Source organism: Ruditapes philippinarum, unplaced genomic scaffold (genome assembly GCF_026571515.1).
Source record: "Ruditapes philippinarum isolate M1 unplaced genomic scaffold, ASM2657151v2 ctg2114_1_1_1_1, whole genome shotgun sequence".
Lineage (NCBI taxonomy): Eukaryota > Metazoa > Mollusca > Bivalvia > Venerida > Veneridae > Ruditapes > Ruditapes philippinarum.
The window spans coordinates 336,385-349,693 of NW_026859460.1; the positions used below are offsets into that span (position 1 = coordinate 336,385).

Consider the following 13,309-nt stretch of genomic DNA (forward strand, 5'->3'; position numbering starts at 1 on the left):
TGTACATATATCTGATCATAATCTATATAAGTATCGCATAAAACATACATTTATAGTATTTTACAAATTAAACAAATTGTATAGTCGAAATGAATGACATACATGTAATCTTGTTCCTTTATATACAATTTAGTTAAGTCTTAACGAATTTGAAAGTGCCCACTACTTTGTAATTTTTTCAATTGGCAACAAACTAAAGTTATAGAAATAGAGTAAAACAGAACCCCTAAAGAATGCCCAAAACAACAAAATTTAAAATGTGGTAGACTCAGTTTGATTGAGTCTGTTCATGTTGGTACTGGAAAGTGGAAGTTACTGTCCATATCCCCTAGCACTGGCTTAAGCAGAATTCAACATTTAATCATGCTAATGGTGGAATTTTGAATTTATAAACATCTGCAGAATATAAATATGTTTTGAAAGAGTAAAACATCACAAAAATGTAGTGTTTTATTGTATACATGCATACCTCCTGTAGTGGCCACATCAACATTGATGGTATAGAGAAGATTTCCTTCAGGTCTCATCATACACTCCCTGCTAGGTACAAGTAATGGAAAACTGCTTTCTTTACACCATTTCTCACAGCCCTGCACTAGTTTCTCAATATATACACTGCCTCTATAGTCTGGTCCTAGCTGCGACAACAACTGGAGACATACATTTCAAAACTGCATGTATATATGTATTTGCATCAGAGAGATAACAAGATCTATATTCCACAGAAAATAAAGCTAGAATGACAAAATTAAGCTACTGATTTTTCATATTTATAGCTCAGTTGGTTCAGAATGAACATAGAGTTTACCTTTTGAAGTACAATCTCTCATAAAACTTAAGTCAATACCAGAGTAAATCTTTAAGTATATTTATATATACATAATTATGACACAAGCTCTGGCGTTACTTGTATCAATTACCATGAAGCAGGCTTCTTCGACCTATCCAGTACTGGTGCTTTATCATGACCAGGTAAAGCTCTTACCTATGATCTTAGGGTTACAAGACAGACACCTAAACCATTAAGATAACTCTTACCATAAGAGGCAAATTGACAGGATCTTTCCTAATATTATCAGCAGCAAGAAGGACCATCCTGGTCACAAGTTTGATAGCTTGAAAAACCTCTTCATCAATTTTTAGCCTAGCAACTTCACTGGGATCCTCTCTTTTCCCGTCTTTCTGTGCTGTCAACATTTCTACTTTCCTCCTGTCTATATTTACCACACATTTCTCTTCTGCTAGTCTGAAATCCTCCATTAATGAGGTCAAGGTCATTGTACAACATTTGGCATACAGCCAATCAGGGTCAATGAAAAGGTCAGCGAGTGCTTTCTGTAACTGATCACTGTGTATAAGTTGGTATGGCAGTTCATTGAGCTTGCGGGTGTTATATAAGTTGGGACCAAACTTGATTGGCTGAGCTGGGACCTGTCTCATAGCAACAGGGTAACTGCCTTTCTTACCTTTTGTCAGCTGCAAAGGTTTACACTTGTCACTCCAGATACCCTGCAAATTTACACAATGTTTATTTTTTTATAAATTTTCATTTCCTGCTGAATGTACATTCAGTATTGTTTTTGTAACAAAAAGGAGATCTGTTACATGAAAATGAGTCTATTACTTTAAAATGAGTCTATTACTTTAAAATGAGTCTATTACTTGAAAATGAGTCAAATTCATATAAGGGACATATTATAACGGGACAAGCAACTACCAACTAGATAAGTGGTCTTTTTTTCGCATCTAATAGACAGCCCATTAATTGATTAGTAAAGTGTTTAGATAAAACATTAATGCAGTTACTTTAAAAAAAAAAACAACAATACACAATTATAAATGTTCACAACAGTCACTATGACAAAATGGAACCACATGCAACTGATCTGATAGAAAGATATTTTGGCACTTATCTCCAGGTGCCATCATAACATCTAGGTACCTTCAAACCTGTGTTTAAAACCACCTCTGAATAACAATCACCATGTTTATAATGTCCACTCTGAGACAACCGTTCATTGATTAGAAAGAACAATGTTACCTCTAAATAAAGACCACTTGTCTTTAATGGAAATGTGTGGCCTCTCCCTTGGACTGACTTTGATAACAGGTTTGACTGAATATATATATATTATACACATTCTAGTGTTATATCAACAGTGGATATATGATATAACCTTAAATAATGCTCACCTGAAAATATTCAGCTAATCCTTGATGAAATCTTTTCCTAACATCTTCTGTCAAATATCTCTCTGTAGTCGCTTCATCAAACTGTCTATGATACCAGGTGACAACTGTCTTCGCACCTGACTGACGCTCCACAACATATTCACTGATATCATACTCTACACGTCTCCATAGCAACGGTGGCAGACGTATAACTTCCGGATCTGGTGGTAGGTGATAGATGTATGTATCTTGTAGAACCTACAAATGTAAGTAACAAAAACATTAATAATGTCTGAATCCTTAAGGCTGAGGTATTTAACTGTATGTGTTTAATTGTAGTCTTGCCTTTTTTCACCAGACTGAGGCTCTCACTGACTTAAATGATATCTTAACTAGAAATGTGTCCATAGGACACGGATGCCCCCACACGCCACTGTTCTGTCAATCTTATGACTCTAGGTCAAATATTTTTTGGACTACATGTGCCACAAGTTGAAAACTAAAAATCAACAAAGGGCCATAATGCTGTTAAATTTGGTCGCAGCAAAAATTCCTTCCTTTACTACCATCTACACATTAAGGTTGTTCATCCCTGGAAGTTTAAGCAAAATCTGCCATCCGGTTTAAGAGGAGTTGCGTTCACAAAATTTCTACATAGTATATAATGAAAAAATCAACAAAGGGCCATAATTCTGATAAATTTGGTTGCAACAAAAATTCCTTCCTTTACTGTCATCTACACATTAAGGTTGTTCATCCCTGGAAGTTTAAGCAAAATCTGCCATCCGGTTTAAGAGGAGTTGCATTCACAAAATTTCTACAAAGTATATAGTGAAAAAATCAACAAAGGGCCATAATTCTGTAAAATTTGGTTGCAGCAAAAATTCCTTCCTTTACTACCATCTACACATTAAGGTTGTTCATCCCTGTAAGTTTAAGCAAAATCTGCTATCCGGTTTAAGAGGAGTTGCGTTCACAAAATTTCTACATAGTATATAGTTGAAAAAATCAACAAAGGGCCATATTCTGTTAAATTTGTCGCAGCAAAAATTCCTTCCTTTACTGCCATCTACACATTAAGGTTGTTCATCCCTGTAAGTTTAAGCAAAATCTGCCATCCGGTTTAAGAGGAGTTGCGTTCACAAAATTTCTACATAGTATCTAGTGAAAAAATCAACAAAGGGCCATAATTCTTGTTAAATTTTGTCGCAGCGAAAATTCCTTCCTTTACTACCATCTACACATTAAGGTTGTTCATCCCTGTAAGTTTAAGCAAAATCTGCCATCCGGTTTAAGAGGAGTTGCGTTCACAAGATTTCGGGACGTACGGACGGACGGACGGACTGACGGACGGACGGACAAGTGCAACGCTATATGCTCCCACATTGTGGGGGCATAAAAATCATCAATGTGTAAGTGATTTTTACTGTCATAAATATCTTTAATGTCACCAACATTGTCATTATCATAAATATCTTTAATGTCACAGATACCTTTTAATGCTGTACACACTTTTATGATATTGATTTCTTTAATGTTGTTAACATTTCATTTCAACTTCATATCTTAATAATATATAGATTTTGATACAGTCTTTGATACACTGTATCAAAATCATTTTTAGCATTTTAGCTGTCCATGAATAGTAAAGATAGTTCACCTCATCATCCAATGAGAGTAGATCTTCCATCTCTGCCTCAGTCAGACCATCCTTTGCTGCACACAGATATCCTGTAACATAATCACCAGGTAACATATTTGTTTAAAGTGTAAACATTGATGCAATATCATACAGAACTAAACTAACAATCAAGAAAGTTATGTTCAGCATTTTCATTTCAAAGATAGAAAGAGAAGATCAGATTAAATCAGCAATGATTAAAATCGTGTGGTCTTACACAGAAATTCAGTCTGCACCAAAAAACGACAGAGGAAAAAAAAAAAAGAGGAAAGGAAATCATACCCATGCTTTTCTTAACAATTTCTGCACCATGATTCTTTTCTAAGTTGTCAAACAGATGGTTTATTGCCTCTTTTACTGTCACTCCAAGTGCAGTTTCATCAACCTGAGTATAAGACTTCCATGATAAAGACATGTCAACCAACAACTTCAGATACAAAGGTTGGCCATTTTTAGCAAAATGATCTAAAATTAGATTTTTCTGCTTTTTCGATAGATGACGCTGTGCTTTGTTGCAGAAAGTTGTGATAATGTCAGTAGCAACTTCACTTTCAAGCGGAGTGATTTCCACGTATTGCTCCGGATCAGAAAACAGCAGACGCACGTTGTTAAGGATATCAAGTCTGTCGCTAACCACAGATAGAATCATGTGTACATTGGCCGGAAGTCTGTGAGGTAGCCAGTTAAACATATGGGCATGATCTGTTTGGCTAAGCTGATCTATAGAATCCAAAATAATCACCAGATCTTTCTCTTTTGTATCAATTTTCCATAAAAGAGCTACAAAGTATTGCACAAGGAACTGGTAATCTGACTCAATATCTATTCCTGTATGTTTCTGTATATTATATATCTCGCATATCTGAGAGCAAAGACTTGCAATCACTCCTCTGATGGTGGTAGACATTGTTGATGTGCCAAGAAAGCGTATCATTAAAACAGATTTAGGAAACCATGTTTTTGTCATTTCTGCTGCTTTTGCCATAAGTGCAGTTTTCCCAGAGCCTGACTTTCCATGCACAATTAGAGGTTTGGAGTATTCTGTTATCTCCGGTAGTCTGGTCAGTTTGTCTCGAAGATTGAAATTTGGATCAGATTCAAGGTCATTGAGTACATCGCCCATAGTTAATTTCACACCAAGCTCACTCGTATTTGCTTGCATTTCTTTTCTTTCAGCGCTCTCATTCTCTTTCATTACATCTTCATCTTCATTTGTATCCATGTCTTTCTCATTTCCCTCATTTACTTTGTCCTCTTTGTGTAGAATTTTAATCTTTTGATGAATGTTCTTTAACATGTTTTCTCTGCCACAGAAATATTCGCATTTGGTCAAGCAGAAATGAAGATGATGTAACACTTCTTCAAAGAGTGGGGATCGATAACCAGAGGATGTGTCTACTTGTGTAGAAGTTGTAATCATCTTCTGTATGTTAGTAATGAAGTCACTCCCAAACTGTTGAATGTAACTGAAGGAAAACAATCGGTAAAAACATCATGACATGGGCAAACTGACATCCGTGACTAAATGTACATGGTCATGAATTTGAAATAAATTATTTTCTTTGTTGAATAATAACTCTAATACAATCAAATTTTCAGTTCAAAAAAATTAAGATTAAATGGTCTCATGATACACAATAAGTTAGCAATTAAGTTATCATAATGAAATATACATGTAATTATTAATTAAATGACAAAAATCCTATAAATTTTACTTAGCTTGAAACTGTTCTTTCAACTCAATTTTTTATTCCTCTTTTTGTAGCTAATTAAGCCAAAAAAACGAGGCCTCAGCAGTAAATGTGTTCCAAGATGTCTTTAAGAATACTGTACCTGATATGTTCTTGATTCTTGTATATATTTACACCAATTCTATCCCATTGTAAGTTATATCTGTACAGACTAGCAGGGCTCATTTTGGCGGGAATTTTCTTCATGCGTAGATTTTCACGTAACTCGTCTGCTTCATGGTCCCTGGCACCCTCTATCATATCAGTGAACCGAACTAGATTATTAAACAAAATAGGTTCAATTCCTTTTGTCTTATTTTTTTTTCACATTATAAGATTATTTTTTTAACTTTTTTTTATTCTACTTTTTGATCGGTTAAGTTACATCGCACCAACACAGTATAGGTTATATGGCAACAGCTTTACTGGTGGAGGAAGACCTCACCTGCCCTTCCATGCATTATTTCAAGCACAAACGGGCACCAAAATAAAACCACCGACTTTCCGTAAGCTAGTTGGATAGTAATCTTTTTTCATCATTACTGTTTTTCAAAACAATATATAATATTACAAAATGTAGTGTTGTTTAAGATGGCTATTTTACTAAGCTGTATGTCAATACCAAAAATAAATGCCTAAATTGAAACCCAAGGACTTCCTTTTATCACCAGAAAAGCTCTAATGTCATCATTAAACCTGTTGAAACTGTTTAAATTGCTATTTTAATGTAAGAGGTATAAACATATTGTCTTTGACACGTTATATAAATCCATTCTATACTATCAGCCTTTTTAAATACTAAATGACTAAGTATATTACAAACATACTTGCTAAACTGTCCTTCAGGTTCAAGTCAATGAAAGTTCTTTCGAAACACAGCACTTTGTCTTCTATATCATCTACTGACAATATCCCAGAATACACCTCACTTTCTGTAACTGAAAATTGAAAAAAAAACTTACCATGTATATGATATAACACTGTGATTATAACACTACGACCATTGTATATATGTTGTATTATTGATGAACATTTAAATATTTTTGCCGAATGAAATATTGAATTGAATTGTTATGCAATCAAGATGATAACAATAGTATACACCAAACAAACTATGCTCAATTTTGAACTTATCTTCAGAAGAACATGTAGACAGATTTGATTATTTTACTTATCAGATGATGTAAAGCATCAGTTCTTCACATTTCAAAGTTTACAATTCTGGTTGTTAAAACTTTAGATCACTTTATTGGCTTCAATTATCTGTGGAAATGATGAATTTGCAGATTTACCTGGTGTCAAGCCCCATTTTGAAACTAGAAAAATCTAACTTGACTTATAACAAGTAAAAAGAAAAACTAAAATATACATCAACATAAATGTGTCTGTTATTCAAATTGAATGCATATTTGTATGGCTTCGAAAAAAACAAGACTTCTAATAAACTTAAATAGATACCTACCAGACTGAAAATATTTGTGTTTGTTTTGCTCAGAAATCTTGCCTTCCTGATATAAACGACCAGCAGATTCTTGTAGAAGAGTACTTAATTTATCTACTATACCCCACCATTCTCTCTGTGCCTAAAATACATTATACAAGTAAATAACAAATTGTCAATTGTTATCTGAATTCTTTACAAGACAAATAACTAAAAAAATATATCCTGCATGTAATTTTGCTTAAAATTATATATACAATTGATTGACAGGTTCTACTATCAGGAAAGCTGTGTTACTTATAAATTCCCCATACCTAAGAGTATAATTATTTTGAAATAAAAATCTGTGACTTATTTAAAATGGTGATATGGCAAGCAGAATACATTAGAGCATTTTGAACGAAGTTTCAAGAATTCACAGCAAATACCTTTCACATATTGGTGGTTTAAAAACTTAAACTTTTTTTTTGCTCTTAAAGGCACATCATGTCTCAGATATATTTTTTTTTTTCAATTCCCTTGAAATGTCAAACATGTGTTTAACAATATTTAAAGCATATTAGATGTCTAACAACTGAAGAAAAATAGCACTGAGCATGCAGTAATGTGTCATTAAGGTAGCAAAATGTAAACAAAATAGTATTTTGACTTCCATACAAAATAGTGATACACTATTATCACAGTTCAGAACTGTTCACTATTTAGCAGCTGAATAACTCAGTCAGTAGAGTCGTGGTGCGGTATTCCGAGGGTCCCGGGTTCGAGTCCCTGTCAGGCTGCACATTATTCTCAACCTGTGACATTTGGTGCCCATCCGGAAACCGTGACTGAATATAGGTCAGAGTTTAATTCACATTGATCTGTATCTCTGTGAAATTCCAGGACGAATTTCAATATAGCAGGAGAGTATGTCGCGGTTAGGAACTGTTCACTATTTAGGGGAGATGATGTGTAAGGGGCCGGATAGCTCAATTGGTAGAGCCGTGGTAGGGTATTCTGAGAGTCCCGGTTTTGAACCCTATGACACTATAATTATACCAGCTGCCAACAGAGCAAAAGAAGAAACAAATAGTTCATGTATATGGCAAATGTGGTAGTTCTTTGAAAACTGTAACAAGATACCAAAAATAAAAATGTTTTCGAATGATAAAAATTATTTCATTTCTGAGGCATAATGGGCGTTTAATGTATGTGCACAACAATTATCTAAAACTGTATGATATTTAACAACTCTTTACCTGCTGCCTGGCACCAGAATTGGCTGGTGTCAGATCAAAATATTGTGGATACTGAGTGCTGATTGGCTGCAGTGTATACATGTCTGGTTCCCTGTTATAGTCACAAAGGTACCAGGTGAGCAGGAGGCCAATATCATGCCCGAGTTTCATGGCTGCATTTTTCAGGAGTTTGAACTCTGAGGTCTCTATCTCTGAAGGTATAGGTCTAAATCCATACTTGTCACCAAGAAATGCCTGCAAATAGAAGGTATAGGTCTAAATCCATACTTGTCACCGAGAAATGCCTGCAAATAGAAGGTATAGGTCTCTAAATCCATACTTGTCACCGAGAAATGCCTGCAAATAGAAGGTATAGGTCTAAATCCATACTTGTCACCGAGAAATGCCTGCAAATAGAAGGTATAGGTCTAAATCCATACTTGTCACCAAGAAATGCCTGCAAATAGAAGGTATAGGTCTAAATCCATACTTGTCACCGAGAAATGCCTGCAAATAGAAGGTATAGGTCTAAATCCATACTTGTCACAGAGAAATGCCTGCAATAGAAGGTATAGGTCTAAATCCATACTTGTCACCAAGAAATGCCTGCAAATAGAAGGTATAGGTCTAAATCCATACTTGTCACCAAGAAATGCCTGCAAATAAAAGGTATAGGTCTAAATCCATACTTGTCACCGAGAAATGCCTGCTAATAGAAGGTATAGGTCTAAATCCATACTTGTCACCAAGAAATGCCTGCAAATAAAAGGTATAGGTCTAAATCCATACTTGTCACCGAGAAATGCCTGCAAATAGAAGGTAAAGTCTAAATCCATACTTGTCACCGAGAAATGCCTGCAAATAGAAGGTATAGGTCTAAATCCATACTTGTCACCAAGAAATGCCTGCAAATAGAAGGTATAGGTCTAAATCCATACTTGTCACTGAGAAATGCCTGCAAATAGAAGGTATAGGTCTAAATCCATACTTGTCACCGAGAAATGCCTGCAAATAGAAGGTATAGGTCTAAATCCATACTTGTCACCGAGAAATGCCTGCAAATAGAAGGTATAGGTCTAAATCCATACTTGTCACTGAGAAATGCCTGCAAATAGAAGGTATAGGTCTAAATCCATACTTGTCACCGAGAAATGCCTGCAAATAGAAGGTATAGGTCTAAATCCATACTTGTCACCGAGAAATGCCTGCAAATAGAAGGTATAGGTCTAAATCCATACTTGTCACCAAGAAATGCCTGCAAATAGAAGGTATAGGTCTAAATCCATACTTGTCACCGAGGAATGCCTGCAAATAGAAGGTATAGGTCTAAATCCATACTTGTCACCGAGAAATGCCTGCAAATAGAAGGTATAGGTCTAAATCCATACTTGTCACCAAGAAATGCCTGCAAATAGAAGGTATAGGTCTAAATCCATACTTGTCACCGAGAAATGCCTGCAAATAGATACATAATGTACACTTATATGTGCAATCTCTCAGAAACATATGAAATCAATTCATGATATTATAAAACTCTGTAATAAATTGCAAGACATAATATTCAAGACAAACAATCATGATTATTTTTTAGATAATTAATACTTTGTACAGCAGGCCGTATTACAAGTTGCATACAAATATCTGAGGAATACCTTCAATATGACAAACTTTGGTACGCAGTTATCATGGTATTAAAAGACAAGAAATTTTCAAGCACAAAATATTAAATTTAATAATATATGTGAAATATACTTAATTTAATAAAAAAAAATTTACAAGCAAAAATATATTAAATACAATCAGTATCTGCAATAAATCATATGATATCTATTTCCTAAATGATAAAAGCATACTAGTATTTTTTTTTAAGATAAAACAATTTATAATATAACTCTAACCACAAAATTTGGTCCTCTTGAAATCCTCTGACAATTTTTTATTTCATGTAGGCATAGTTCAGTGGTTTTGTGATCATCTAAAGCATCTTCACGTACTCCCCAACGCATGTCTGCAATCTAAACAAATAAGAAATGCAGACATCAGTAGTTATGTTGAAGTATGAGGAAGATAACCTGTAAGTTATTTTGTGACTTTATCAATACATGAATTTCCTTCTTCAAGCTACATGCCTCCAGATGATCAAAATATTTCAAGAAAATCAACCTTGTGAACCATGAAAAAAAAGTAAAAATTAAATTCACAATTCAAGAAGTAACTAACATGTTATATGCAATTAATAAGTGATTTTGAAGTAGTCATCACCATAAACTCTACTGTGTGACTATGGCAGTAAGGGTTATATAATATTTTTGCACATTTTCACCCATTATTGTTAATTTTCATAGATTTGCAATGTGTTAATTACTTTTTTGCTCACTTTACAATATTTTGATTTTCAATACAATATTAAATATTCAATATTTTAAAATTTTTATGAAAATAACCATGGATCTAGAGACATGCTGCTTTAATCAAACAATTAAGCTGGATGAGGTGACACATTTATAACTGTAAAAGGGCCAACATTTTAAGAGGTGGTTTTTCAGCATCAAATACTGCAACAAATTTGAAATATATTTTATGATTGCTTTGTTGGGTTTTAAGTCACATCAATACAGTACAGGTCAAACCGTTACTTAATTTCCAGTTTTAATGGTAAAGGAAGCCCTCAGGTTCCCCATTCATGCATTATTTCAGGTAGAACCATCAACCTTCATCTTAATTCTATATTTTCATATTACTTAAAACAAAGTAAAATTAAAAACAATTTACCTGAAAATCAAGACCTCTCTCTTGACAAAACTGTCTCAGTTGTGGGAAAGCATTCTTCATCAACCAGTTCCTCTCAGCTTGCATATCTAAAACAATATTTAACAACAGCATTATGTTACAAGTTTAAAAAATAATGTGAATATATCATATATAAAGTTTGTACAGAGGAAGCAACATCACTAACACAACATATATATAGTAAAAAAAGCGTGTTTAAGTTCATTTGTTATTATTTCTCATTGACTTCTGAAAATTATATTCAGGGTTCAAGATAGCTAAAACAATTTGAGCAAGAAGTGACTTTTCTGACATTAATACAAAGAAAATACATTATCACAAGCTATTGGGAAATAGGTTTTTAATTATTTCATACTTATATCATTCCAAATTGTGTATCAATATTGAATTGAATGTTGTTAATCAATGATAAAAAAATATAGCAATTTTCAATGACAGCCCTATCACTATTCAAAATCACTATGTAAATTCAAATGTTCTCACTCTTGTCCTGAAATATTGTGCACTTTTTTCAAAAATATTGTAGTTATAATATGGCATGCCTTGTTCTTCATTTTGGACCCATACCAGTCAATTAAGTGGCAGAAAATTCATTTTTTGTTATTACCAGTAAAAGTAGAGCTGAGAAATATCCGTACAACTGAAGACTCTTTATCAGGCAACTTGTCAAGCATTCCTGAAAACACTGCCTCAACCATATCACTTCCCACTGGTCTGTTAGACACAACATCTTCCTTCCCTCTTGACATGTTGTGCTTTGTTGTTTTGTTTCAATTAACCCATACTCTTCAACAACAAAGAATTAATTATCATTCCATCTGTCTGAAATGTTTCAATTCAAATTTGAATGTTGGTATTTTATCTACTTATAATTCCAATCTCTTTGCATGCAGTGACATTATATATATACATGTTTGATGTTTGTATGTAAAACAAGAGGGCCACATGATGGCCCTGAGATCGCTCACCTGTATATAGGCCCCCCGGAGCGGGTCCAGTATAAACCCCAGGGCTTTTATTTGAACAAACTTGGAAGACACCCATTAGAAGATGTTTCATGATGTTAAGTTTTTACTACACACATATAATGAAAAACACTGATCTTCCCCCCCCCCCTCGGGGGCCAATTTTAACCCATTGGATTTTATTTGAACAAACTTGGTAGACACCCATAAGAAGATGTTTCATGCTAAACATCTAAGCTCTAGCTCATTGGGTTTTTTAAAAGAAGATTTTTAAGTTTTTACTGTACACATATAGTAAAAAACAATGGCCAGTTTTGACCCCTTGAAGGCTTTTATTTGAACAAACTTTGTAGACACTTACTAGAAGATGTTTCATGCTTAATATCTAAACTCTAGCTATAATGTGGGTTTTTTTTCAAAGAAGATTTTTTAAGTTTTAAAAAGTGCTATATACATATCAGGAAAATCAATGACCCCCTGGGGCGGGGCCAATTTTGACCCCAGGGCTTTTATTTGAATAAACTTGGTAGATACCCATTAGAACATGTTTCATGCTAAATATCTTAGCTCTAGCTCTTTGAGTTCTTTAAAAGAAGACTTTTTTAAGTTTTAACTATATGCATATAGGGAAAATCAATGACCCCCTGGGGCGGGGCCAATTTTTTTAACGAATTCAGCGTTGGTGAACATACCACAGGCTATCTGGTACGTAACATGTTATCTATTCCATTCTGGTACTAACTCTTAATGAGAAGAAATGTTTTCTTATTTCCTTTTAACATGATTTTATTTTCAACCTCATAGAATTGCCTCTGATGTGATGATTATCAAGTTGTGCTTTTTCAAAAAATACATTATAATCTATATCTTCCTTCCCGTTTAATAATTTCCATACTTGTATGATATCACCTCTAAATCTTCTGTAAGCAAAAGTAGGAATTTCCAGAATTTTTAATATTTCTACATATGATAAATTTCTGATACATTGAACCATCTTTGTTGCTCTTTTTTGAACTCTTTCGACTGCTTTAATATCTTTTTTTAAATCTTGGACTCCAAATAATATTTCCATATTCAAGGTGTGGTCTTATAACTGTTATATTAGTCAGAGACATAGACATAGATAACAGAGATAGGCAACTTCCTAGCCAGTAAAAATATCATGCGTGCCCGCTAAACTTAAAACTTGTAGCAAGTAAAACTTATTAACCAGATATCAAAATCATTAAAATAATACATTTTCTGAAAGCTTATGCATTTGTCTATGGCTGGAGGTAAAAATATTTACAGTTCCCATTTAAATAAATGTTACA

The 13,309-nt window shown here is 33.9% G+C and overlaps 1 protein-coding gene across 2 annotated transcripts in view; it reads right to left on the reverse strand.

The window, feature by feature from the left end:
* The window catches only part of LOC132756577 (uncharacterized), a 34,521-nt gene that overhangs the window by 20,275 nt on the left and 937 nt on the right, over positions 1-13,309 (reverse strand). The window contains exons 2-13 of one of the 2 annotated variants that reach the window (XM_060747684.1): positions 11,639-11,853; positions 11,014-11,099; positions 10,140-10,256; positions 8,263-8,496; positions 7,046-7,166; positions 6,411-6,521; positions 5,687-5,858; positions 4,136-5,319; positions 3,833-3,903; positions 2,194-2,430; positions 1,039-1,509; positions 470-650 (exon numbers count right to left, since the gene is read on the reverse strand). In XM_060747684.1, the coding sequence (XP_060603667.1) occupies positions 470-650; positions 1,039-1,509; positions 2,194-2,430; positions 3,833-3,903; positions 4,136-5,319; positions 5,687-5,858; positions 6,411-6,521; positions 7,046-7,166; positions 8,263-8,496; positions 10,140-10,256; positions 11,014-11,099; positions 11,639-11,780 (3,127 nt within the window). In that variant the 5' untranslated portion in view covers positions 11,781-11,853. Of the gene's footprint in view, positions 1-469; positions 651-1,038; positions 1,510-2,193; positions 2,431-3,832; positions 3,904-4,135; positions 5,320-5,686; positions 5,859-6,410; positions 6,522-7,045; positions 7,167-8,262; positions 8,497-10,139; positions 10,257-11,013; positions 11,100-11,638; positions 12,139-13,309 lie in introns of those variants that run through there. The other variant, XM_060747683.1, reaches the window with a different exon arrangement.